Genomic DNA, 27,884 nt, shown 5'->3' with positions numbered 1-27,884 from the left:
ACAGATGACCTGTTCTAAGAATTCCTTTTCTTTGGTTCTTTTCTCTTCTGGTCACTGTTTTCAGAGATAGTATCATGGGAGGAAAAACTGTGGAAGCAATTGAAGACCTAATGCCATAGGCAACTCTTCTGTTGTAAACACAGGGCCCTCAGATCCAGATCCTACCAATTCCCAAGGCTTTTTCCCTCTCTCTCTCTCTCTCTTACTCTTTCTCTCTCTCCCTGTACATGGCTGAGTGGTAAGATTTTTAATAAGAATTTGTAATTGAAATACATCAATTCAGAGTCTCAGTATCAAAATTTGTTGCCCTTTTCCCCTCTATTTGACATTGGGAAAATCACTACCCCTTTCTAGACCTCAATTTGCTCCCTTGTAATTTGAAGGGAATGAACAGAGAGGGCAGAGGCAGGAAGGGATGTCTAATGTGAAAAAGACTGTATAAGGTAGTGGAGAAGCTCAAGCCTGAGAACCAGGCAGCCCTGAGTTAGAAACCTGCCTCTGACACTCTGCTACTCAGGTGCTCTTGAGTAAGTTGCTTTCCCTTTCTGAGTCCCTGGCTCCTCATCTGTAAAATGGGAACGGCAGTTGGTGTGAGGATTGTTTCTGGGTTGAATTGTACCACACAGAAGGAGATACTAAGTCCTAATCCCTGGTACCTGTGAAGGTGACCTTATTTGGGAATGGGGTTGGTGCTGCTGTAAGGTGTTAAGATGAAGTCATACTGGAGTAGGGGGGCCCCTAATCCAACATGACTGGTGTCTTTCTAAGAAGAGGAGAAGACACACAGGGAGAAGATAGTCATGTGACGATGGGGGCAGAGATTGGGGTGGAGCATCTACAACCCAAGGAATGCCTGGGACTACCAGAAGCTGGAAGAGGTAAGGGAGGATCCTCCCCTAGAGGCTTCAGAGGGAACATGGCCCTGACAACACCTTGATTTCAGACCTCTTGACTCCAAAACTGTGAGAGAAGAAACCTCTGCTCTGTTAAGCCACTCATTTTGTGGTTGGTTGTTGTAGCAGGCCTAGGAGACTAATACAGTTGTCCTGTCTGCTCAGGCTCCTCTTGTCTGTGACAGTTTCTCAGACGTTCCTTGTTTTTGATAAACTTGGATTTTGTAGTGTCCTTCTAGTGGAATTCGTCTGATGATTTTCTCATGATTGCACTGGGGTTATGTATTTTGGGGGTTCTAATCACATGATATCAAGGGTGCATACTATCAATATGATTTATGACTACTGGTGCCGACCTTCACCACCTGGCTGAGGTAGTGTTTGTCAGTTTTCTCCACCACAGAGAAAAATGCTTATTCTCCCTTTTCCTACTGTGCTCTTTGGAAGGAAGTCAGTATCTGCAGCCCACACTTAAGAGATGGGAAGTTATAATCCACATCCTTGAGGGTGAAATACCTACCAACCTTATTTAGAATTCTTCTGTATGGAAGATTTGTCTCTTCTTCTCTACTTATTAATTTATTTAATTATTTTAATATGAAATATGGACTCATGGACATTTATTCTACACTGTGGATTATGATCCAACATTACTTTATGTTGTTCAAGTTGTTCCAGCTTGGCCATGGGGGCTCTTTCAGTTGGCTCCTCAGTCCTTTTGAGATACCCCCATCACTGTGGGGTTTTTTCCTTCCCAAGAACTCCCTTATTTCTGGCACTACAAGATGCTCCAGGCTCATCTTGTATATTTCCTGCCGCAGCCGTAGAATCAGCTCTGGATAAACCCTGGCTTTTTGAATTAGAGAATGGTCTTAGAAATCACTGTGTGCTCATCGCTACTGGAGTGTCACAGCTTTTAGTCCCTCTTAGCTGGCAGAGCAAGAAAATATAGGTGTGCTTACTAACCAGCGTTTTTCTAAGTTGCTGTTGACCTTAGATTTGGTACTTCTTGGATTCCTCCTCTTTATATTCCTAATAGGAATAGATATTGTTGGGTCCAGACAAAAGGGTGCATCAGCAGGACAAGTCTATTAAAATGCACATAATGAATGAGTCTGATTGCGCTTTCTTTCTTTATCCTAATTATCCATGTTTGTCAAGTCTGCACTCTTATAGCCTCCCTAGTGTACCTCATAAGGTCCTACCTTGGGACTTAGACTTAACGTTGTTCATTTTACCTACCATGCCTGGCTGGCCCTTTACCTTCTACTTATCCAAATTTTCCCCATTTTTCTAGGTCCAACCTGGGTGGTTGCATGGGTGTGTTCCCATTATCATGATTCATCAAATTGTACATCTAGAATTTGCACAAATTTTTAAATGTTGGCTATACTTCAATAAAACGTTTACTTAAAAAGATACCTTTGATCTAGGTAGAAGGCGTCAATGACTTTGCTCCCATGAGGTTGTAAGTAAACTTCATGATACTAAAAATAAAACTTATTCTTAGGCATCAGTTAAAATATATTTGTCTTGGGGCTTCCCTGGTGACGCAGTGGTTGAGAGTCCGCCTGCCGATGCAGGGGACACGGGTTCATGCCCCGGTCCGGGAAGATCCCACATGCCGCGGAGCGGCTGGGCCCATGAGCCATGGCCACTGAGCCTGCGCGTCCGGAGCCTGTGCTCCGCAATGGGAGAGGCCACAACAGTGAGAGGCCTGCGTACCGCAAAAAAAAAAAAAAAAAAAAATATATATATATATATATATATATATATATATATATATATATATTTGTCTTTAAGAAACCCCATCTCAAGCTGGTTTAAACAAGGACTTTATTATCTCAGGTTACAGGAAGTTCTGAGGTAGGTGGACTTCAGGCACAGCTAATTTGGTGGCCCAGTGATGGCATTGAGGACCTAGGTCTGACTGCTCAGGCCCCCTGGGCGCTGACTGTGTCCTCAGTTCCAGCAGCCACATTGAAGCATCACTCCCCGACCTTTCAATACTCAGAGTGTCTCTTCCTGTGGCTCCTCCTAAAGAGCAAGGGAACCTTCTCAGCAGCTTCCCCCTCTCAAAAAAGTCTTCCCTTCACATCCCCTGAGTCAGAATTGAAAAGGGAAGGGAAGAGTCTTGGTATCTTTGTGTCAGTAACAAATGCTGTCACTCCTCCTAAGGAAGGAAAACTCTTTCGGGCAGGTGAACATATGAGGCTCACATTCCAGGGATTTTCCTCCTAACCGCCCTCAACAATTTATTTGTTGGCTCTTCTCTGCCATGTCTTCTGGTATTGCTGGAATCTGGTTTGAGTGGCCATCACCTTCTGGACCTGCTGGAGGACGTGGGCATTGAAGGGTCAAGCAGTACCCGTTATGAAGGAGGTTGCACGCCCCTGGTGCCCTGGTGGTTATTATGGACCAGGAAACAGCTTCAGCGCCCCAACCAGGGCTGCATTGTTGGTAAAAGAGACCCTAGACCTGGACTCCTGGCCCAGGATTTTAGAGGTGGGCTCCGGGCCACTGAAGTGTTCCTTCAAAGTATTGAACACAGTTCTAATTTTGTATTTTTTGATGATTAATTGATTAATGTCTTTCCGCCTACTATTCTGTAAATTCCCCAAGACTAAGGAACATGCCATCTATTTTGCTCAGCTTTGTACATCCAGCATCCAGAGTAGCATCTGGAACACACGGGGGTTCACCACTATTGCTTGAATCAGTGAATATGGTGGAAAGCGTATAGGTTTTGAGATCAAACCAATATGGGTTCAGTGCCTAACCCAGGAGGACCTTCAGTTTCCGGCTTTGACCAGGGCCATTGAACCTCTCTGAGCCTCCAAATCTCCATCTGTAGAACGAGGAGAACACTACCTACCCTTTAGGAGGGCTATGTGTTAAGCTCTCACACATGTTAGTGTGTCCCTTATTTTTCACTCCCCTGACCCCAAACACCCCACCAGACTGTTTCTTTATAAATCAGATGGGGACCAAAGGCTTATCTCATAGAATGGTTATGGAAATTAAATAAAGTAAAATTTGTGAAAGAAGGTGCTATGTAAAAGTTGGTGCTAAAATTACGAGGGCCGTCATTTAAAGAGGCAGGTAGAAGAGTCCTGAAGTCTGTGTCTACCTCACAAGATTTTCCAAAATACACAAACCTTCTTACCCTGCAATTGATTTTGCTCTGTGTCATTTAAAGACCTCAGTGGCATTTTTGAGGGTAGATTATGCAAAGCTGTATTGACTATTTAAAAAATTTTTTTTATTAGTTATCTATTTTATACATATTAGCGTATACATGTCAATCCCAATCTCCCAATTCATCCCACAACCACCACCCCCGCCCCACTGCTTTCCCCCCTTGGTGTCCATATGTTTGTTCTCTACATCTGTGTCTCTATTTCTGCCTTGCAAACTGGTTCATCTGTACCATCTAGATTCCACCTATATGTGTTAACATACAATATTTGTTTTTCTCTTTCTGACTTACTTCACTCTGTATGACAGTCTCTAGATCCATCCACATCTCTACAAGTGACCCAATTTTGTTCCTTTTTTATGGCTGAGTAATATACCATTGTATATATATACCACATCCTCTTTATCCATTCGTCTGTTGATGGGCATTTAGGTTGCTTCCATGACCTGGCTATTGTAAATAGTGCTGCAATGAACATTGGGGTGCATGTGTCTTTTTGAATTATGGTTTTCTCAGGGTGTATGCCTAGTAGTGGGATTGCTGGATCATATGGTAATTCTATTTGTAGTTTTTTAAGGAACCTCCATACTGTTCTCCATAGTGGCTGTATCAATTTACATTCTCACCAACAGTGCAAGAGGGTTCCCTTTTCTCCACACCCTCTCCAGCATTTGTTGTTTATAGATTTTCTGATGATGCCCATTCTACCTGGTGTGAGGTGATACCTCATTGTAGTTTTGATTTGCATTTCTCTAATAATTAGTGACGTTGAGCAGCTTTTCATGTGCCTCTTGGCCATCTGTATGTCTTCTTTAGAGAAATCTCTATTTAGGTAGGTCTTTTGCCCATTTTTTGGTTGGATTGTTTGTTTTTGTATTGACTATATTTTTAAAATTTTTTGTATCCTTAATACTCTGGCATTTGGTGCCTTGATCTTGGAGAGACTGCCCCTCCCAGTGCCAGCTAATTCCTAAAAATAGCAAATGATTTCCCCAAGAGTGCACCTGTCATATACAAACCAACCAACCCAGAGCCCACACATACATCATCTCCTTTACCAAACTTGCACACAACAAGTCAGTATTCCTCCTGCCCTTAATCACCCTAGAGCCAGGTGCCAGACACCTAGAGACCACCCACACAGCCCAGAGACTGCTGAAATTCTTCAAACTTTCCCATCCTAAGTTTACTCATTGTACCTACCCTGCCTGGCCCATCCCCTCTGGGGAAAACCCTAATAAACGCTCTGGGGCATGTTCTCTTCTCTTGCCTCTTCTGCCTCCTAACCTACCCTGGTGCTTCTCATGTGGCCCTTCATGGTATGGCATGGTGTACCTCTTGTTTCTAGGGATCCATGAGTATAAATTTCTTCCTCTGTAACAGTCTGTGTCATACCTGACTGAAGCAAACCTGGGTACATTTTAACACAGAAACAGACCCCAGGACCGAAAGCTCTGGGTGGGGGTGGGTGGAAGGGTGTGCGTATGTTGGAGGGAGGATAACAAAGAACCCCCTTCTCATCTTCTTAGAGGACATTCAGTGGCAGAGGCTACGTGGACAGTGGCCTCAGACCCTGGGAAGGGTTCATGAATTTCATGCTGATGCACAGAAGACCATCTGTACTACTCAGAAATAAGTGGAAAAAATACTATTTAATACCCTCGAGACTTAACTGGGATCAAATTTGCAGGAATTTCCAGTAAAAGGGTCAGAAAAGAAAACATTCTGTTGAGTATCTACATTGTGCTTGTGTCAGGGACACAACAGCCTCCTAAAGAAGGTACTATTTAGCCTTTTGTTACAAATGGTGAAACTGGGTCATGGAAGTCCATTGCCCAGCTTGTAAGTGGTGAGGCTGGGACTGGGGCACATGTGTGTTGCTCCAAGGCCTCCCTGACCCCATCCGCCCGTTGTCTCTAGACCAGAGTGACGTCATCAGATGTGCACACAGGGACAAGGGAGCCTGAGGTCACCCCCGTCCTTTGGGCAGTGGGGGTGGAGAACAGAAGTAAAGAAGAGAAAGGAATAAAGAAGAGAAAACCCTATAGTCCTATCATCCTACCACCCAGATATCTATGCATCTATATATCTAATGTGTGTGTATTTATAAACTTGGAAGTATACTGTTTATTATATACTACAAAACATATACATACACACACACACAAACACAATTGGAGTTACACTATAACATTGGCATTTAACTCCCTTTTGTTAGCAGCACTTTGCACAGTTGGATGGTAGTATTATTTCGCATAAATCAATACTTTTCAAGTTTGGCTGTGCTTCATAACAGCCTGAGGAGCTTAAACCTTTTTGTAAATTCCTGGGCTCTTTCCCACATGCTGCTATGTCAGAATTTCTAGGTTTGAATGCTGCAATTTCACAAGCCTCCCTGCTGGTTCTGACATAGCCCAACCTGCTGTGACCCATTTGCAGAAGCACTGGTGTCCGTGTGCCGTCGTGAGCAGTAGGAAGTAACAGAGGGCCCAGGACCACCTGCAGCCTGTGGTTAGAGCAGGGGAGCCAGGAAGGCCCCGCTGGCTGGGCTTCTGGCTTTCTCCTTGAGTGCATCACACAGTCAGCCTCCTGGAGCTGACATGGAAGAGAGGACTCCGGAAAAGAGGAAAGTTTTATCGAAATGAATAAGTGCCAGGGTCTTCCTATGTGTGACCTCATTTTGATAGCTCCTCACAGGACCTATAGCCCACACTCCACCCTGTTTCTCACCTTCCAACTAATACCACCACAGATGTCCTTCCCCCTACCCCTTTTTATTCTGTGAGCATCTCTGATCATTTCTTTCATCCTCTTCAACTCTTTCCCAAGGGCTGGACCCTGCTGCTGTGTCTGGGTCTGCTGAGGGGACAATGGCATCATGGCCGACTCCAGCTGAGTGGCTTCCTCACAGCCTCACAGATGCCCCTCATATGTCAGTTCTAATCCTGTCCCTGGGGACTTAGCAAATCTCTACGCCCTTGTAAGTAAACACATAGTCCCAGACCAGCAACAGTAATCTCACCTGGAAGTTTGTTAGAAATGCAGAATCTCGGGCTGAATCCAAACCTGCATTTTCACAAGATGACAAGGGATTCCTATACACACTGAAGCTCTGTTCTAAGGGGTAACATCTTCTAAAGAGCATAGCTGCTTCCGGTGCCCTACACTCAAGGGCCTGATTTGAGGGGTGAGATCAGAGGCTGCAAGTTCAGGCAAGCCACTGAGAGGCCCAGTAAGGGCACCTGGACCTGCAGCTCCATCACTGGATTGGCCTGGAGATCCCCAAGCTTAAGGTGAGGAATGAAGCCATTCTCCAAGAGGGTGTCAAGCCCCAGCACTTCCTGGAGGCCTCCAGCTGTGCTGGCTCATGCCCTCGGTGACACCTGGCTGCTATTGTTAGGGGAGAGTAAGGGCCAGCAGGGACAGTGGCACTGCAGATACTGACTAAAAAGGCGAGGCTCCTATCTGTATTTGGAATGACAGGCCAGATTCTGTTTTGGAAAGAAACAATGGCTCTCTTTTCACTGGATGTTACAGGATTTCAATGTCAGGAACCAGCCAGATAGGCGAGGGGATGATTAAGAGACAAAATGCAAGGCATTGTGTGCACACCACACTTAGTCCAGCCCTGAAAGCATTATTGTAACAGCCTTTGTTCACATAGCCCCAGCCTTCCTCAGAAATACTGTAGGCCTTGGACATGCTGAGATCTATTCAGCTCTTCTCCAGAAAATGGGGGTGAAGCTACAGCAAACTCTGATGGAGTCTTGGGAGGGGGAGTGGGGAGGGGGAGATGAAGGGGCAAAGGACATGTGGACAGAAGAAGGTGACAGGGTTGGTTAGGTCATAGACCACAGCAGATCAAGGAAGAGATGTTGGGAGCCAGATCAATATGTGTTGTCCTGGGGCTTTGAGGAGAGAGAAAGAAGAGGGCAGATGAGGGCAGGGAAATGTCACCACTGGTTCACACCATGAGACAGGATATCAGGAAGCCCGAGTTCACACCCCATACCCCTTAGGGCTATGTGGCTTGGACATTTTGCGTGCCCTTTTTGAGTCTCATTTTCCTCATCTCTAAAGTGCAGATACTGACATGTGCCTCTTGAGGGGATGTGACAATGAAATTAAATGAAATAGAGCATGAGAAAGTATCTAGCATACTTGGCATAAAAATCATGAGTTCTAGTTCAGAAAGATGCCGCTTTCTGTTGCCTCTCAACTAATACACACCACCCCCGCCCCCAGCCCTGCCGGTTTCACCCTCTAAGAAAGGTTCAAGTTGTGATTCCCAAAAGCAGTCAGTGTGTGGGGAGGGCGCGAGGCAAGTCTGGTGGTAGTTAGAAGACTATGGCAATTATCCTAGTGGTAGTTAATTATGGTCTGAGCTAAGGCGGGGCGTGTGGGAATGGAGAAAAGGCAGCGATTTTAAACAGGATCTGATGTCACCAAATTTGCATTTTAGAATAATCACTTTCAAGCACTCTGAATGACTAGGCCTGTGATTTCTCCCCTTGAATTGTTTTATTGTTTCACTTGAATTGTTTTACTGTCCAATCCCTGTTTCACTGATTCTTGCCCTCACCTGGCAATGAGGACAATTCCTTCCTCGCAGTTTCCAGAGAGTGTTATTCGGAAACAGTTCTGTCTGCTATCATACTGGGTCCTGGGTCAGCCCTGTCTTGGAGGGTGGCAAGGTGGACAGTCTTCTTTCCGTGGTCATTATGGGACTCGCTTCCTCAGAACCCTGGCCCGAAATGCTACGCACAGTGAGCTTTCCTGTGAGGTCTTTCCAATTCCTCATGAGAGGTTCGTCTCAACTCCACCTGGAGCTGCTACTTCCTTCAAACAGGCTTGGTGTTGCAGCCGGGGCCCCTCGTCTTTCTGACCATCCCCACCCAGGCCTTTGGCAATGTGAGGACTGGCAGTGCCTCTTTCCCCATCTGTATTCTATTTTGACAGGGGGGGACAAAGCAGCCCTGATGGGTTTAAACTGGAGTTGCTAAGGTGGCAAACACATTGACAGATACCACAGGACTCCCAAGTTGCTCCCCTCTGAAGAACCAGGCCTGTGTTACTGGGCCATGCTGGGCACCCAGCTCTTCCCTTTAGTGGGAGTTCACTCTCTCTCATGCCAAGAGCAGGCTCACCACCACCCCTCTCCTAGGCAAGCACAGATGCTGCTGTGTCCCAGAGGTGGGCCCTGCTAGGGTTGGCGCTGGGTGTCTAGTGCAGCTCTACGTTCAGGTCTCATCCCTTCCTTTGACTTGGGGGATTACTCTCTGCTGAGGGACCTTCAGCTCTCATTGGTCAGGGATGCTGCAATTCCCAGTCTCCGTGTTCTCCCCAGCTAGGTCAGAGCTACTCAGAGATGGATGAGCCAGGCAGGCATAAGGGAGTGCTGGGAGGTGCTGGCTGGAGGATGCTGAGGGGAGGTGCCGAGGGGTACTGCCGCCTCATCTCTCCCTAGCTTTCCAGTGGAGGATGATGAGGGGTTCCTGACTCCAGCTCGCTTTTACTTCTGCATACCCCCTGAAAGCTGCCTTTCTCCTGCTGACTTCTTGCTCTTTAATAAAGGAAACTCACCAGAGGTTTATATAATAGTATTCTAATGTACACCAGATTATTTGGCTACTTGGCTAGTTTGAACTCAGTCACATTCATCTCATTTGATGGCCTCACTAACTTCTTTATTTTGGGGGCAGAAGATTGAGATAATTCAATATATTATAGCTTCCCATGTTATAAATTTTAAAGATTGGGATTTTTTTTTTTTTTTTTTGGCGGCACCGCACGGCATGAGGGATCTTAGTTCCCCGGCCAGGGATCGAATCAGCACCCCCTGCAATGGAAGCGCAGAGTATTAACCATTGGACCACCAGGGAAGTCCCAAGGTTGGAAACTTTTAATAAAACTGACGGGCTTTCTCCATCTGGGGTAGACGTGCCTCATTAGTTTATTCATCCCACAGATTTCAAAGTGCCTCCTTTTCATATCTGAACTCCCTTATTGAATGTGAGACTATGCACACGCACAATGTCCAGCACCACGATGTCCTTGAAGAAACCTCCTTTATTTCCCCTTGTGGCCTGGAGAATTCTTCTTGCTGTGATGTCTTCTCCTTTACCCTAAACTCTGAGCCTCATAATAACCTAAAGAAGAAAGCAAAGATTCACCTACTTATTCTCCTTTCTTCCCAAAGTGCCGATCTTGCCAAACTCTCTATGATTTATTCACAACTTCTTCCCAAAGCTAGTTGCTCAAGCCACCTGACAGGTAGGTAGGAAGAAGCCCACATGTTCATGGTCTTCTAGGGGATCCCTCATCACAGTCTGGAAACATTTATGGAAATGAATTGTTCTAGTCAGACAAGGCACAGTGATGCACTCAAGTTAGTCAAGGAAAAAGAGGGTTATTATAAGGACAGATGCAGAAGGAACTGAACAACTGTCAGGATCGAAGATACCGCCATGGATAGGTTCCTCCAAACTGTGTCCTCTCTCTCTCTTTCTTTCTCTCGGGCCTCTCTCCCCCCTCCTCTCTCCATTTGCATTTCTCTGTACAGCTACCCCATTGTCCTTTCTCTATCAGTCAACTTCCTCTGCTTACTCATGGGTCCTGCTGTCTTATGGGCTTGAAAGTGTCCATTGTGACCTCTCCCATTTGAATCATATGAAATTTGGGTTTCAATTCCCACTAAATGACTCAGTCTCTTGTCCATAGTATGCTGACCAGTCTGTGGATGAGCCCCCATGGATTGGGGGTCTCCCTTGGTCTAATCCGCTTTGGCCATGAGGTGCTAGGCCACATGGGACCAAACGTTGGCCTGAGTATTAAAGGCTGTGCAGGACAGTGTCCTTCAGAAAAGACTGGTAGGCACACTAAAGGGAGCCCAGGCCAGCATTATTCCTGCTATGGTGAGGATCTGAACTTTTCTCTCTCCATTTCAAGCAAAGGAAGGTGGTCTCCAGGGCAGGTGGACTCTGAGGCAGGGAATTGCTGAGGGCACAAGCTTCCCTCAGAAAAAGCCTGGTGATTTGTAAGAAAATGCCGCTATTCTTTAAAAGAAAAACAATAAAAGAATGTGCTAAGGATCTCCTGTTATGTCTACTAAGAATGACCCTTTGTGGACTCTGAAATTGGGAGCAGGTAGAGAGGCAGGTCAAGAAGGGTTGTTTGAACGTTCACCCAACTTTGTCAGCCAGGACTATTTGGCTGGCTTGCCGTGGGCTAGTCACAAGAGAGAAGCAAATGTAGTTCTCCTCTATTTTATACCTAAGGAAGTTAGGAGGGGGTGTGTCTTGAGAAAGAGCTAATTGAATCCGGGTGGGGAGCAAAGGAAAGATTGTTGGAGGTCAAAACAGGGGGTGCACAAAAAGAAAACACTCTTTGGGTGGGGAGATAGGTCCTTCCCTGGGAAGGTGTGATCACCTTAGTCTCTGGAAAGAGGATCCCTCAGTCCTCCCTGGTGGAGTTTAATCTGACTGGCTTGAATGTGGGAAGATGATGCTGAGCATGCGCACCTCAGCCCCACTCTCTCTCTCCTGGGCTTGGGCTGTCCACAGGGTACAGAAGTCTTCTTCTGCTCCTTTAAGTCTCCCCTGCGCAGCTAACTCCCTGCTGTAGGAATACCTGTCCTGGGTCAGTGCTTCCAGGAACCTGGTGGGTATATCAGGCAGGGTGACCTAAGTGCTGCAAGAAACAACTTCTGGAAATTTCTTAGCTTCACCCTTTTCTAAGTCCTCAGAGTTCTTTCCATTCAGCTTGCAGATGGGGTTGGAGAGAACATGAGAAATACTCATGGGAAGTTTTTACGGATCATGCTAAAAGGGAGCACATAACGGTGTTGTTTTAATTTCCCTTCTGTCATCCTTTGTTTTATTTTATAATCTGTTCAAAGCTCTCATGGGAAGAGAGAGGCTATTTTTGGACCCCTCAACTCCAACATTTGGTGCAGGTCCTTGGAACATTGAGGAATAAAACATAGGAGTTGAATAACAAATTGGGAGGGAATTGGACTCTAATTTTCCTCGAACCTTAAATCACAAGGGGAAGAGAATATGATTTGAGACCTTAAATCCTTTGGACTTTAACTTAATCATTGGCTTTAATCATTGAAATTTAATTTCTTCCCAGAAGATTCGTGGCGAGAAGGGGTTGATATTCAAACTTGGAACATCTTGTAATTGGTATTTTATTGCTGGAGTATCTTACCGTCATTTAATTTCTTTGTAGAACATATAATGATCTATATTTAGAGTGACGATATAATTTATCACCCAAACTAGGATAGTTTTGAGAGAGAAAGGAGGCTCTATTAAAAATTATGCTGGGACAACAGGCATAAACCTATACTGTTCGGATTGAACTGGGCTGTACAGTCACTCTAGCTATATTGGACAATGTGGAGGGACATCATTAGGAAAGAGAAATGGAATAGGGAATTAATTTCCAGCAATGTAGAGATTTAAGTAATGGAGATTTTCTGACTCATGTAGGAATCCTCTGGGGATCAATTCTAACTTGTCCACCAGTGGTCCCAGGAGGATCCACAAAGGAGCTGTACCAGTCAGGGGCCATCCAAGGGAAAGAGGAACCATGGTAGATATTTCAAATAGAAGGGTCTCAGTGCAGGGAATTGGGTACACAGGTGCTGGAGAGCTTAAATAGCAAAGAAGAATGGTAACATAGAGATTAATAACTGCAGAAAGCAGCTACCATCCCTCAGACTGGGGGAACAAAAGGAGAGACGTGGAGTTACCCTATGAGTTCAGAGGAGGGCCCCCAGGGCAGATGCTGGGATTCCTGGGGCAAGCTCTATGCACCCGAGGAGAAGTGTGGTCTGAATCCTGCTAGTAACTCTGAGGAGATGATGAAGCTGATGATTGGAAGACAGGAAATGAGCCCCCCATACTCCCCAAGATGTGTTCTTTTTTTACAATGTCCTGCCCATCTCCCTTTGGCGGATCCTACCTAACAAGAAACAACTGTCAAAGGAATTGGGAAATGTGGTTTGCAGAGTCCCCGCCCCACCTTCAGCATCAAAAGTGGAGTGGAGGGTGGGCTTGGAGCTGAGAAACAGTAGGGACATAAAGGGCCCAGATGCTGTGGATGGCATTGGGGGAGTGTCTGATGAAAGAGGAGTAGAAAGGTCTTGATAGAACTTCTGGTCTCCTCATCTGAGGATCACCACACCCCTGGTTGACCATAGGCTAAATAGTTAAAGCACAAAGGGATTGAGAACAAACAATTGAAAGTCGATGGTGGGTGATGCTTGTCCATTTCTGATGTTTCCTTTCATGTGGAGATGCCACATTTTCAACTTTTATTTGCTCTTCAGTCACCCAAAGGGGAAGGAATGGTCTAATCTGCGTCAGGAATTTGGAGAGAATAAACTGGGCATGCTCAGCTCAGCCCTCCTCCTCTCTTGGGTGCAGGCTGCTTGCAGGCTGGTGATGTTCTTCTCTGCCCCTTCTTCTGTAAATCTTACTAGTTCACTAATATTTATTGACACCTACTCTATCCCAGGCACTGTTCTGGTCCTGAGGATATAGCAGTGAACAAAATAGACGAAGATACTTGTCTCATGGGAGATGCAGGCAATAAGCAATAAACATAATCAATAAGTACATTATATAGTGTATTGGGAGGTGATAAGTGCTGGTGCAAAGAAAAACACAGAACGGCGTGAGAGATCAGGATTGCGGGGTTGGCAGCTGCAGTATTAAAGAATGTGGTCTGGGTAGGCTCACCTAGCAAGTGCATTGAGCAAATGAGGAGAGCCATTTGTCTGCCGACACTCAGAACCCTGTAAACACCACAGCTTTTGAGGTGTTTTGAATACTGGCCAGTCTGTTTCTCAGTCCAAGCACCACTTGTCCCCAGGCCTGGACATGCCCTGAGTATCTTGTTTGAGTAGGACTATGGGCTGTGGCTCCCAGCAGAGACAGGTTTAATCACTAGGTTTACCTGTTGAGGTGTCGTCTTGGACCAAAGCCTCAATCATAATTGCCTATAATTAGTGCTTTACCCAGCTTTGCAAACAGAGGCATGTGGTCCATTAGCCTACCCACCTCACCCTGCCTCAGTTGTGCAGCCAAGACAGCAGTATTAAAGCAATAGCTATTGCTATTGGCAAACAAATGCGCACACTGTTTTTCTTTAAGGCAGCAGTCCTCAAAGTGTGGTCCTGATCCTGGTGGGTGGAGAGAACCTTTCAGGGAGGGTCTGTGAGATTAAAACTATTTTCATAGTAGCACTAGAATGTTTTTGCCTTTTTCATTTTCATTCTCTCATGTGTACAGTGGAATTTTCCAGAGGTTACATGGCATGGACTAGCACAACAGATTGAGTGCAGAAGCAGATTAAAATACTCCTTTTTTCCCTAACTACATATTTGTGTGAAGCCTGATTTTCTTTATATATTTCTATCAAAACAACATATTGCCACAGATTGAATGCAGAAGATCTGAAAATCCAGCTGTCTTCTATCAAGCCAAACTTAAAGAGATTTGCAAAAAGTTAAAACAAGTCACTCTTCTCGCTAAATTTTTTTTTGAAGGGGGAAATACAGTTACTTTCCATATAGGAGATATTTATGTTAATATGTAATGAGTTTATTATTGTTATTTATAAATTAATTCATAAGTAAATATTAAACATTTTCTCACTTTTAATTTTTTTTTTTTTTTTTTTTGCGGTACGTGGGGCTCTCACTGTTGTGGTCTCTTCCGTTGCGGAGCACAGGCTCCGGACGCGCAGGCTCAGCGGCCATGGCTCACAGGCCCAGCCTCTCCGCGGCATGTGGGATCTTCCCTGACCGGGGCCCGAACCCGCGTCCCCTGCATCGGCAGGCGGACTCTCAACCACTTCACCACCAGGGAAGCCCTTTCTCACTTTTAATTTTTAATGCAGTAAATATCTATGGGTATAATCCACATAAACAAGCATAAAGGGGTCCTGAGATCAAAAAGTTAAGAAAGGCTGCTCTCAAGGACTTCAATGTGATACCCCATTTGCATGTTGTTACGGCCCCCAAAACATCCCTTCAGAGGCATCCTTCTTTGTTCCCAGATATCACATAAACTTGTGGCCATACTTCCCCACCTGACTTTCTTTTGGGTATCTACCTGCATGCAGAACTACTTTATACTAAGGTCTGTCTTCTTGAGTGGGGGCGGAACAGCATTTAGTTCAGAGTGGAGGGAAGAAATTAGAGTTGTCCTGGGTTTACCTAACAGATATCTGGAGAGTTGCAAGGTAATCAAGTTGGACTCTTAGAGGAACATTTGTCCTCAGGTTGGACCCAGGGCAACTGGACGGAGGTAAGCAAAGGTGGCCCACACATTTCCTGGCCATGAGGAACGTGGGCTCTAATGACCCGGCATGCTTTTGAGTGCTGGCTCCTCAGTACTGGCCCATTGAAGAGCTGCACCAGAGCCCCCTGCACCAGAATCATCTGAGTTGCTTGCTGTACATACAGATTTCCAGGCTCTACCCAGAAACCAGTGATTCAGAATGTGGTTGGGGATCTCAAAATCTGTACATTTTTTGGGTGATTCTGTGATGCAGCCAGATTTGGGACCATTTGATCAGCCTTCTTAAACCCTGTCAAATCGTTATAGAGATGAATTACATGATTTTGCCCCAAATATTTCTTCTAGCCCCCTCCTGCAGGCCCAAAGTACCTACTTTTTAGCAATTAGTTCTTTGGGGATAGGTAACACCACCTCAAATGTTCCCTATTTACATGAAACCCTATCTGGAGGAATGCTGATTCAGCTGTGATCTGGGAGTAACGTAGCACGTGTATTATCTATCTGCTATACATGAGGGAGGAGAAAGGGCAGAATGGATGGAAACAGGAGGAGGAGACTCTTTGTAAGTACATGGGAGGCTAGGAGTAAAATCTTCAGGACTCAAGGACCCCTGAATAGGCAACAAGAGAACAGAAGCTAGTTATTGATTTCTGCTGAACTGACACCCAAGACTCTGTGGAGGAGCCAAGATATATTTTCTGCAGATTCTGAAAAATGTTGGCATCAAATATTCCTATTACTGGATGCTAATGATACATGCTGGCTCGGATGCAGAGAAGGAACCCAGAAGGATCTTTCAACCATCTCATCTCTGCTGTTTCTTGTATGTAACTGAGACCCAATTGATCACCTCTCTGTTTCCAGTCTGGCTCCCTTCTCTGCACAGCTTCCAGAATAATGGTCCTAAAATGCTTTTAAAAAATACAGTCTTAGAAACTCTTTTTATTGTGCAATGTAACACACACTCATAAAAGTGCACAAAACTTAAACATATCGCTTAATGAGTATTTAGAAAGTGAACACCCAGAGCAAGAAGTAGAACCCTGCCAGCCTCTTTTCTGCAGGCTTCCTCCTAAGCACAGCTCTTCCCTCCCCACAAAGGTGCCCCAATCTTGGCTTTTATAAAAAGTAGTTTCCTTGCTTCGCTTTAGAATTTTAATGTCCGTGGGTGCATCCCCAAATACAATAGTATAATTTGGCTGTTTTTGAATTTTACATAAATGAAATCATATAGTATCTCTTGGTATCTATCTTCTTTACTTTTATATTATATTTTTAAAGAATTTTTCATGTTGTGGCAGGCAGCTGTCGTGGGAGTTTTGGTCATTTCTGCTGCTGCAAATTAGTCTATTGTATGAAATATACCACAATCTATTTATCTGTTGTACTGGTGGGCATTTGTTTTCCTCCAGTTGGGGTTCTTAAAATCAATGCTATTATGAATATTCTTTCACACATAATTATACTCTTCTGTAGTATCTGTACTCAGGAATGGAATTTCAAGGCTACAGGGTACATGCATCCTTAATTTTTATTAGTTAAAGGCTAGAATGGTTGTACTAATTATCTACCCACAAGAACAGAACGAGAATTTCTGATACTTCACATCCTCACCAACACTTAATATTGTCAGAGTTTTTTAATTTTTGTCAATCTGGTGGGTGCATTTAGTATTTCATTGTGGTTTAATTTACTTTTCCCTGACTGTTAATGAGATTTAACATCCATTTTCATGCGTTTATTGGCCATTTGGAAAATCTCTTTTCTGAAGTCAAGCCTTGCCCATTTTTCTATCTGCCTTCTATTGTCTTTTCTTACTGATTTGTATGAGTTTTTATATATTCTAAATACTACATCTTGGTCATTTGCAAATATCATTTCTCATTCTGTAGCTTGCCTTTTCACCCTTTTTATGATGTCTTTTGGTGAACAGAGTTTCTAATTTTAGGTAGTCAAATTTATCAGTCTTTTCATTTTAGAGCAGCAGTTTTTTTGTTTTGTTTAAAGAGCTCTTTCCCTATTCAGAGATCTTAAAGATATTCTCCTACATTGTTTTTTCAAGGCATTTTGTCTCATGCAGTTAGATCCAGAATCCACCTGGAACCACTCTTGCATATAATCCACCAGGCTTTCATTTTCAATTTTTCCCATGTAAATGCACAATTGTCCTCACATCATGTATTGAAAGGAGCACCCTTTTCCCATTCCTCTGCAATGCTATCTGTGAAATAAGTCAAGTTTTCCTATATGTGGACATCTTTTTCTGGACTCTTTTTTCTGTTGCGTTTGTTAATTTGTCTACTCTGACACAATACCACAACTTTTATTATTATGGCTTTGTGATAAGTTTTGGTATGTGGTCAATCAAACATTCCCATTTTTTTCTTCTTAGTCAAGAGTATCTTGGCTAATTTTGACCCTCTGCTTTTATATATAAATTTTTAGAGGCACCTTGTAAAGTTCTATAAAATTCCTGCTGGAGCTTTGATTGTCATTGTATTAATTTTATGGATTGATTGGAGAAGAATGGATGATTTTATGGTATTCAGTCCTCCAAATAATAATCATGATGTATTTATTTCTACATTTAATTAGTTCTTCTTTAATACCTCTTAATAGTATTATGATTTCTCCATAGAGATTTATATACCATTTATGAACTTCATCTTTTAAGGATTGTAAATAATAATTTAAAAAAATAAATTTTATTTGTTGCTGTCGTGTGGAAATGATGTAGGTTTTTGTATATTGATTTTGTATTCTGCAACCTTACTAAACCTCATGATTACTTCTAATAATTTATCTCATTTAGAATTATAATAGAATTAATAATTCTAATAATTGTATATTATTTTTGATATTCTACTATACATTTATATCAATAATACTGATTTTTATTATTCATTACCAGTTCTTACACCTTTCTTCTTCTTTTTTTTGCTTGCTCCACTGTATTGGCTAGGATCTCAATATGATATTGAATAAAAGTGATGATGCTGGCATTCTTTACTCATCCATTCTTTATTTCAAAGGGACCACCTCAAAGTTTTATCATTAGGTTTTTTGGTAATAGCCTTTAGAGTTAGGAATTTCTTTTTATCTCAAGTTTTTGAAAATCTTTTATCATGCCTAAATGCCCAGTAATTTTATCAAACATTTTCCTGTATCTATTACACTGATTTTTTTTTAATCTTGTAATCTATTAGTGTAATGAGTTATTTAAGTGCTTTTCTAATATTAAGCCAGCTTTGCATTCCTGGAATGAATACAACTTGGCCACACGCTTTAGTCTTTTTATATTTTGCTGGATTTGGTTTGCTAACATTTTATTTGGAACTTTTAATTTTCATGACAGAAGTTCACTTGTAATTTTCCTTTTGGTAATATCTTTGTAGGGTTTTGGCATTAAGGCTTTTTTAGTCTCATAAATATTTTAAAAGTCACCCTTTTTGTAGCCTCCTGAAGACTGTATAAAATTGGAGTTGCTTTGTACTTCAGTGGTGGTAGAACTCAGCAATGAAGCCATATTCTTTCTTTAGTAGTTATGATACTTACTACTCATATTTTCTGTTTCTTCTTCTGTCAGTTATAGCAAGTTGTCCTGTTCATTTATATTTTCAGTTTGTTTTAGTATAAGCTTGATCATAATATCTTTTTATTATCTCTTTATTGACCTTAGGACCTACAGTGATATCCTTAAAATAAATTATACTGCTTATTTGTGCCTTCCCTCTTTTTTTCTCCTTTGCCAGTCTCACAAGAGGTTTATAATTTTATTATTTTTTCAAAAAACAGAATTTTATCTTTTGAGCTTTTAAAATTATATGTTTGTTTTCTTTTTCTTTTTTTGCCATGCTATGCACAGCATGCCGGGTCTTAGTTCCCAGACCAGGGATTGAACCCGCACCCTTGGCAGTGAAAGCTCGGAGTCCTAACCACTGGATCACCAGGGAATTCCCATATGTTTGTTTTCTATTTCATTAATTTTACTCCTCTTATTATTTTCTTCCTTATATTTCCTCTGGGTCTATTTTGGTGAATTTTCCTACGTTCGTAAGATAGATGACTTAAAGGAAAAGAAGAAAAATTCTTCTTTCTAGTGTTAGTTTGTATCCCGCACATTTGATATAATTTCATTATCATTCAGTATAATTATTTTCTACTTTCATGTATTTTCTTCTTTGACCATAAGTTATTAAGAAACATATTTCCTAATTTCCAAACATATGGTAATTTTCTAGTTATACTCTTGCTCTTGAGTTCTAGCATAATTGCATTGTGATCAGAGAAACCAGACTATATGAGCTCAATCTTTTGAAAGCTTTTTATTTTTTAATTTTTTTTAATTTTTGGCTGCGTTGGGATTTTGTTGCTGCACGTGGGCTTTCTCTAATTGTGGCGAGCGGGGGCTACTCGTCGTCGTGGTGCGTGGGCTTCTCATTGCTGTGGCTTCTCCTGTTGCAGAGCACGGGCTCTTGAGCGCAGGCTAAGTAGTTGTGGCGCACGGGCTTAGTTGCCCCGCGACATGTGGGATCTTCCCAGACCAGGGCTTGAACCTGCATTCCCTGCATTGGCAGGCGGATTCTTAACCTCTGTGCCACCAGGGAAGCCTCCTCAATCTTTTGAAAGTTTTGAAGCCTGTTTTATGGCCTGGCGTATGGTCAACTTTTATAACTGCTTCACATGTTCTTGAAAAGATGTTTACTCTGGGGTGGTAGGATAAAGTGACCTACCTGTGTTACTCATGTTGTTCCAGTTATGCAGATCATTCCTTATTTTTGCCTGCTTCAATTACTGGAATTAAGAGTGATAAAATTCCCCACTACCGCTGTGGATTTATCTATTTGTTTTGTAGTTCTGACTTTTTGGAATACATACTTTGAGGCCATATTGTAAATGCGTAGAAATTCAGAATTATTATATCATCTTATTGAACTAAAACATTTATCACTTGAAATGTCCCTGTTTAACTCTACTAGTGCTTTTTGCCTTAAAGTTTATTTAGGTTTTATTAATATAGTCTCACCCGCTTTCTTTTAGTACTGTTTCCATAGAATGCCTTTGTCCACTCTTTTACTTCCAAATTTTCTGTGTCATTGTGTTTTAGGCATGTCTTTTGCAAACAAAAGTCTAGTCTGATGATCTTTGATTATTAACTGGAGCATTTAATCTGCTTACATTATTACAGTTACTGATATATTTGGACAAAAGAAAATCCACCATTTTCCTATGTGCTTTCTATTTGTCCCAGCTGTTCATGTTCCTATATCTTTTTTCTTGCCTTCTTTTGGACTGGTAAAGTGATTTTATCATTTGTTTTTCTTCTCTTTTAGTTTCGAAGTTATATACTTTATTTCTATTATTTTAGCGATTACAACATGGATTCTTGAAATTAAAACATGCATTCTTGGTGTATCAATGTCTAATGGTAATCTATATTCTACACTCATTCCAGGTAACTCAAGGATTTTAAGCAATTTAACTATCTTTAGTTTCTTCTAGACTTACACATATACTATTTTTGTGTGTACAAATATGAATACTGAGTCACCTCTCTGGGACTTCCCAGGGGGTCCCTGAGCAGACTGAAAACCATGAGACGACATGACCCAAGCCTCCATCCACCTTAACATTCTATACGCGTGGAATTGCACTTTAAAAATGTTAACCAAACCAGCCCTGTTGAGGATAATACATTCTTAAAATGCAACTGCAGAGAAATGAAGCATGTGTTTTTCAGGTTTCCAAAAGCGAGGAGGTTGACCCCTAAACAGGACCATCTCCTTTCAATCAAATACAGTCGAAAAGCTGCAGAAAACACTGGTAGATCTGCATATAAAATGAGGTATATTCAGATGATGATAAAAGAACTGTAGTTGCCAGTAGCCCTGTAGTTCACCCAAGATGATCCTAGAAGAGCAGAACTGCTTTATTTCCTGCCAAAAATATTTTTGTTTCCCCAGCAGACCCAGGCTTGTGGTCCCTTTTGACACTGTGGATGCAGAAGGAAGAGACAAAGTCCTTTCTGTATATGGATGTACAGATTTGTCCAAATGAAATGAGGAAGCAAATTTAAGCTGCATGTTTGTTTGGTTGAGAAGGAATACATTTTTTCTCATCATAATCACAAACTAAAGCCATTAAAAAGGTATTACCAGTTTCTGGGGGGAAAAAGTGGGAGATGTTGCTTGGCAAAATTAAACTTCCATTAAATTATGCTCAACACAAGCCCTGAAAGTAGAGAAGTTTTTACCATTTATATTTAATTTAGTTCAGTAAAGCGGAGACACATTTTCTCTAGCATGGCTAAATATATTAAACACACTTATTCTCGTTATCCTAAATTTTCACCTGTGCCTAAAGCTATGAGATAATGTAACCATTTCTTTGACATCTTGATGTGGGAAGTAAGCACCTTTATTTTATATAGCACCCTGCTGGCTTCTCTGCCCCAACTTGGGCATCCAAGGCTACAAGCAGTGACATCACAACACTAAGCTGCTCACTTTCTCCAAGAGCTCAAACTGTATTTCCCAATTAGGAAATGATGTTTCTCTCACTTCATGGTGATAGAGGGGGAAGTTACAACTTCTAAAGAGCAAATAACTCAGCTTTGAGTCATACAGTCATTGGTCCCCTGGGGAAGAAATTCCAGAAGCTCTGACTCTCTGGATGTAATTTAAGTCTTTACAATCTCAGAACCTGTATCTCTAAAGAACCCACAAGACCCTCTGCTCCAGACTTATTTTGTTCCCATCCTACAGATGAGACAGTTGATGCTCAGAGACATTAAATAATTTGTCCAAGATCATAAGACTATGGAACAATTACCAGTGTTCCTCAGTGTTTAAATCATGTTTCCTCAAGCTCAGAAAATACATGAGAATGAAGATTCTAGAATCCACCCCAATATGAAGCAAGTTTCATTTTAACGGCAGCTTACCCTGCAGCAGCCTGTACCAGCATCTTACGGATCTCCAGTCTTCACTGGGAATGGGTGACACAGCACCACAACAACTACAAAATCACATTCACAGTTTTTAAGGAGCACAAAGCCCCTCACTCAACTCTCTCCTTAACTTTCAAGGTCTATTGATGGGTGAGGTAGGCCTGTAATGTCTTTTGCAGACCAGAGCTTCACAGAGATTGAAAGCATCTGTCAAAAGAACCCAGGCCTCCCGTTTTGCCAGTGAGGACAGCCGCCAGATTTTGCTGTTAATAGGCTCCCATGCAGGCAGTTATTTTAGCAATGATTCTGTGGGTCTTCTGTGGCACATCTTGATTTAAAGTGAAATGTCAAAAAGCACTTCTCAACCACTCAAAGCTTCCAGGGTTTCTCACTTTTAACTGATTGGACAGAAAGGAAGGCAGCCTTCAAAACTGTTCTATAGACGTACGACTAGATTATTCAGTCTCTTCAAATTCAGAAAATAATTCGGAGAGATGGTGACTGAAGAATCTGTTTTCTGGCTAAGAAATACTTTCCCTAAGGTCAGATGGAATTGGAAAGAGAGTTTATGGGAAAAATGCCACTGTGACCTTAAATGTGAAATCTTTGGGTTGACACCATAATGAGGAATAGGGTGCTATTAAAATATATTGCAGATTTTAATAACTCCACTAGCAGTAGACCAAAAAAAAAAAAAAAAAAGGCTTAAGCTCAGAATAATTCTGGGAAGAAGGGTTTTGCCAAGGAGATTTTAATGTCAAGAATGTATGTGAGGCTAAAAATAAGGAGCTCACGCGCATCCCAGAGCCGTGGGTGTGGATGTATATATAATCAAATTAAATTATTCCACTTCCACTTATGGAAAAATCTGATGATAAAAGTTGACTAGAAAACATTTAGTCATATTTCACTTGGATTATGCTTATATATACCAAACTCCGGACTTGTCAAAATAAGCCTCACCAGTGCTTCCCAGCCAAGGTGTTAGATAGACAATGGGTGCGACATGCAAAAATGATAAAGATCTTACAGCAACATCGTGCCTGGAAAAGCCACAGGAATTCAGCTCCCAACTAAAGAGAGAGAAGTGTCCCTGAGGTATGAGGAATGGAGCCCAGAGTGGTCTAAATGTAGAATGCAAAGGGAGGAGCCCTCAGAGAGCCGAAAAGCCATGTGTTGAGACCCAGGTCCCAACTCGCAGAGCCTGGAGGTCAGGGACCCATGACTTTTTGTACTATTTCTTTTCCTACCAGAGAAAGTACCCCTCAATTTCAACCTTGCTCTGGAGGGCCAGCATTTGTGTTCTTTCTACAAATCATTTGTTGATACAATGAGACTGTGAGGTTGGCTGCTGCCAACACATCCATCTGTCAACCAAGGCCATCTGCAGAGGAGACGCAAAGCTTCAATGCCTGGAAGTGAATTTGTTGGCATTTCAAGACAAACATCTCTTTGGCTACAACTACTGAAACTTAAATCCAAAAATGGGAGGAAAATCTAGGCCCAGGTAAGACTTTTATTTACTTCTTAAACTGTAATTATAAGACACATGTACCATGCTTCTTTAGTCCCTTCTGCTTGCCCAAGCCTAGGCCCTGGGCCAGTGAAGTCTCTGTCCATTGATTCTGGTGCTGACCAGTGGGACGGACAGCTGGGAGTGGTGGGGAAAGACGGGGCATCTTTCCTGGCTGGTGTGAATAGTATGTGACTTCATATTGGCTAGAACTTGCCAGGGCAGGTGACACACACTCATTAGGGTGTTTTCCTTGTGCATCCCCCAAGTGATGAAAAGTGCAGGGTGGAGAAGTTGGCTCAGGCTTCGTGCACATGCCCAGGGTGCTGATGGGGACCCAGGAGAGCTGATGGGGCTCAGCCTAGCAATACCACTGCCTCAGGGTCTACATGAATTCTGGCTTGGACAGAATCTGCATCTCATGCCTCTCAGTTCCCTCCTGACATGTCATTCTGGAATCCGTTGATCTTTGCTCCCTAGAGAAAGAACAGAGCACAGAGGAAAAATAATTTGACCTGATGAAAAGGGAAGTAGGGATATTAAGAGCTAACAGTTATGGAGAATGTATTAAGAATCAGACATTATGCTAAGCACTTTATATGTAATACCCCTCACCTTCCTTCCCCACCACTCACAGCCCTCCTTCCTACTGGTCAGGACCAGAGCCCAATGGACAGAGACATCACTGGCTAAGAGGTAGGCACTGCTGTTAGCCCCTTTTTACACGTGAGGAAACAGAGGTTTATGGAAGTTAAATAACTTGCCCTAGGTCACGTGTAGCTATGAATCAGCAATGGCAGCATCAGACCCAAGCCTGAAACCATTCTACGATTCTATCACAGAGACAAGAGGAAAGGGGAGGGGAGGGGAGTGTGGCAACGAGCGAGAGGCCAGAGGCAAGGGGGGCAGGGGATGGTAGCCATTCTAGTACTTATCAAAGATTTTTAGGATCATTGAGAAATGCTACCATCCATAATTCTAGGAGGACTTGAAAGATCTTGTCAATTGATGGAGGAGAGATCCAGTGGAGGGCATCAAACCCAAACCTGAAACCATTCTACTGTTCTATATCCTATGGATTTTTCCACCTATTCCCTGTAGCTTGTGCAGTAAAACAGCTGAAAAACAGCTGAAAAACAGCAGACTGAGTAGATGTGGGAGGGATCTAATTTCAGCTCTGCAACTAATTATTCATATAATCTCAATAATGTCATGTAACCTTGTGAGCCTGAATTTATCTGTAAAATGATAATAATGCTTCATGTTCTGCTATCACCAAGGCATTGTATTGCGACAACTCATGTAGAGAAGCTTTGAACTAAAAAAAAAGGTCTTCTATATGTGACCTGATTAGGATGGTTGCTATAAGAGGTGATGTAATATAGGAGAAAGCATGAGCCATGGATGAGGCTGGATTTGAATTTGTCATACTAGCGGAACATTTTTGACCCTCCAGTGTCTCATCTGTAATCTGCCAGGGAGCTCTGGCATGAGGAAGACACAGGTTGGAGGTGACTGCAGTGGGCATCCCCATGTCTGACCCAGGCAGGAATGCCCCTTACCCGCAGGGGAAGCAGATGGAGCTGCTGAAAACACAGTAGATGAGGGGGTTGATGGCGTTATTCAAGGCCGGCAGGTTCTGAATGATCACAGAGGCATAGAAATGCTCCTTAGTGTTTGGAAGGAGGCTGAAATTGTCCAAGATATCGAAGAGGAAGTATGGACTCCAACAGCAGATGAAGGCTGGGGAGAAAAGAGCCGTTAGCACCATAGCAACCCACAGCCCAGGGGGCCCTCTGTGTTGGCCCTGATTGCAGCTTCAACTAGGAGCTTCCTTAGCACCTGGAATCTCTCAGAAATATTTAGAACAGTTGTGTGTGTGTTAACATTAATGTCGTATTTACTTAAACACACATCTACACATACATACATTACATCCCACAGATGCATTGCTAAAATTGAGTAAATTTGCTGGAGCTTCTCTATTTTTAAAGGGAGGCTCCAATCTGACCACTGTAGGGATTACTGAAAGGCTGGGAACTGTTCAGCATGGCCTTAGCCTCTCATTCTACACAGTGTGAAAGAAAACCCAGCAAATCCCTTTGGAGACTCTATGGGAAAAGACAGAAAAGGGAGCACTTTGCCCAGATAGTGACTCCTGATTTGGGGTAGATGAGGCGAAGGGTGGTACCTATGTTTCGAAACACAGCCTGGCTAAGTCACAAGATTCTCAATTTTCTTTTCCATTTCTAAGTCAGCCACTCCAGAAAACACTCACCCTATACCTCTTACAAATCAGTTGGTGTGGGTAAGACTCTGTCTGATTTCTGTTTGGATCCAATCCTCAGAGGAAAGGGATGAGAAATGGAGATCCAGAGTGTGATGGCCAGTTTTATGTGTCACCTTAACTGGGTCATGGGGTGCCCAGATATTTGGTTAAACGTTATTTCTGGTTGTTTCTGTGAGACTGTTCCTGAATGAGATTAACATTTGAATTTGTAAACTAAAAAAAGCAGATTGTCTTCTCCACTATGAGTGGGCATTATTCTATCCACTGAAGTCTTGAATACAATGAAAAGGCTGAGTGGGACTTCCCTGGTGGCTAGTGGTTAAGAATCCACCTGCCAATGCAGGGGACATGAGTTTGATCCCTGGTCCAGGAAGATCCCCCATGCCACGGACAACTAAGCCTGCATGCCGCAACTACTGAGCCTGTGCTCTAGAGCCCAGGAGACACAACTACTGAACCTGCACTCTAGAGCCCACGAGACACAACTACTGAGCCCACGTGCCACAACTACTGAAGCCTGCACACCTAGATCCCATGCTCCACAAGAGAAGCCACTGCAATGAGAAGCCCGCGCACTGCAACGAAGAGTAGCCCCCGCTTGCTGCAACTAGAGAAAGTCCGTGCTCAGCAATGGAGACCCAATGCAGCCAAAAATTAATTAATTAATTTTTTTTTTTTTAAAAAGAAAATATCTTCCTAACACTGGTTAGGGGAAATAATTTAAATAAATAAAAAAGGCTGAGTGAGAGGTGAGTCACTCTGTCTGCTTGACTATCTTCTAGCTTCTCACTTTGACTCAGACTGAAACTATACCTTTAGCTCTCCTGGGTCTACAGATTTGGGGACTTCTCAGCTCCACAATCATATGAGCCAATTGCTTATAATAATCTCTTTACATATATATCTATCTTTTATTTCTCTGGAGAACCCAGATTATTACCACAGAGATAATCCTTCTTGGGGTTGACTGGACACACACATGTGCTCCCCTACTTTCTTGCTGCATCCTCTCCACCCTTTTTCTCCCCCTTTCTCACGCATAGATTTTTCCTCAGAGAAGTCAGGCTTCCTTTGCCATCTGGCTGCAGGAACCAACTTTCCTCTGTAACGGTTTGACTGACTTTTTTTTTTTTTTTTTGCGGTACGCGGGCCTCTCACTGCTGTGACCCCTCCCGCCATGGAGCACAGGCTCCGGATGCGCAGGCCCAGCGGCCATGGCTCACAGGCCCAGCCGCTCCGCAGCACGCGGGATCCTGCCAGACTGGGGCACAAACCTGCGTCCCCTGCATCGGCAGGCGGACTCCCAACCACTGCGCCACCAGGGAAGCCCGGACTGACACATTTTTTACCCCAGACCTTGGCAATCTATTAAAACGGAGCAATTCAAACACAAAGACCACTAAACATTCTGGGCTCAGGTGGTGAAGCCTGGCATTGGCCCAGAATAGTGGTTCTGGGGCATGGAGGGGCAAAGCTTCCATTTGGGGGAATTTTTAAAATGCATGTTTATGTATTTGTGTGTGTTAGGGGAGGATTCTGGTTTTCCTAGGGATACCGGTCCTCCTGCACAATACAGGCAGTCCCACCCACGTCCCATACATCCTTCAAATGTTATGTGGCAGAGAACCCTGTTTATAATGATCCCAATCTAGAAACCTAACTCTGTTTTATATATGAATACAATATTTTAAATAAATACTGAGTCTTCCAGAAGTGTAATTCCCT

The 27,884-nt window shown here is 42.9% G+C and overlaps 2 protein-coding genes across 4 annotated transcripts in view; one reads left to right on the top strand and one right to left on the bottom strand.

Moving 5' to 3' along the window:
• DPY19L1 (dpy-19 like C-mannosyltransferase 1) overlaps positions 1-27,884 on the top strand; it is a 161,085-nt gene that overhangs the window by 124,587 nt on the left and 8,614 nt on the right. For all 3 annotated transcript variants that reach the window (XR_014326456.1, XR_014326457.1, XR_014326458.1), the window contains 3 exons: positions 21,371-21,555; positions 23,610-23,863; positions 24,507-24,565. The gene's annotated coding sequence lies outside the window, so the exon portion shown is untranslated. The remainder of the gene's footprint in view (positions 1-21,370; positions 21,556-23,609; positions 23,864-24,506; positions 24,566-27,884) is intronic.
• NPSR1 (neuropeptide S receptor 1) overlaps positions 24,298-27,884 on the bottom strand; it is a gene marked incomplete at both ends in the record, with an annotated part of 136,560 nt that continues 132,973 nt past the window's right edge. Inside the window, 3 exon segments of the mRNA XM_082846834.1 lie at positions 24,298-24,345; positions 24,485-24,575; positions 25,432-25,612. Coding sequence (XP_082702960.1) covers positions 24,298-24,345; positions 24,485-24,575; positions 25,432-25,612 — 320 coding nt within the window.

Source organism: Leucopleurus acutus, assembly GCF_964270905.1.
Source record: "Leucopleurus acutus genome assembly, chromosome: 9".
NCBI lineage: Eukaryota > Metazoa > Chordata > Mammalia > Artiodactyla > Delphinidae > Leucopleurus > Leucopleurus acutus.
Note: the sequence above shows the minus strand (reverse complement) of the source record. Positions and strands in the feature narration are given on the sequence as shown.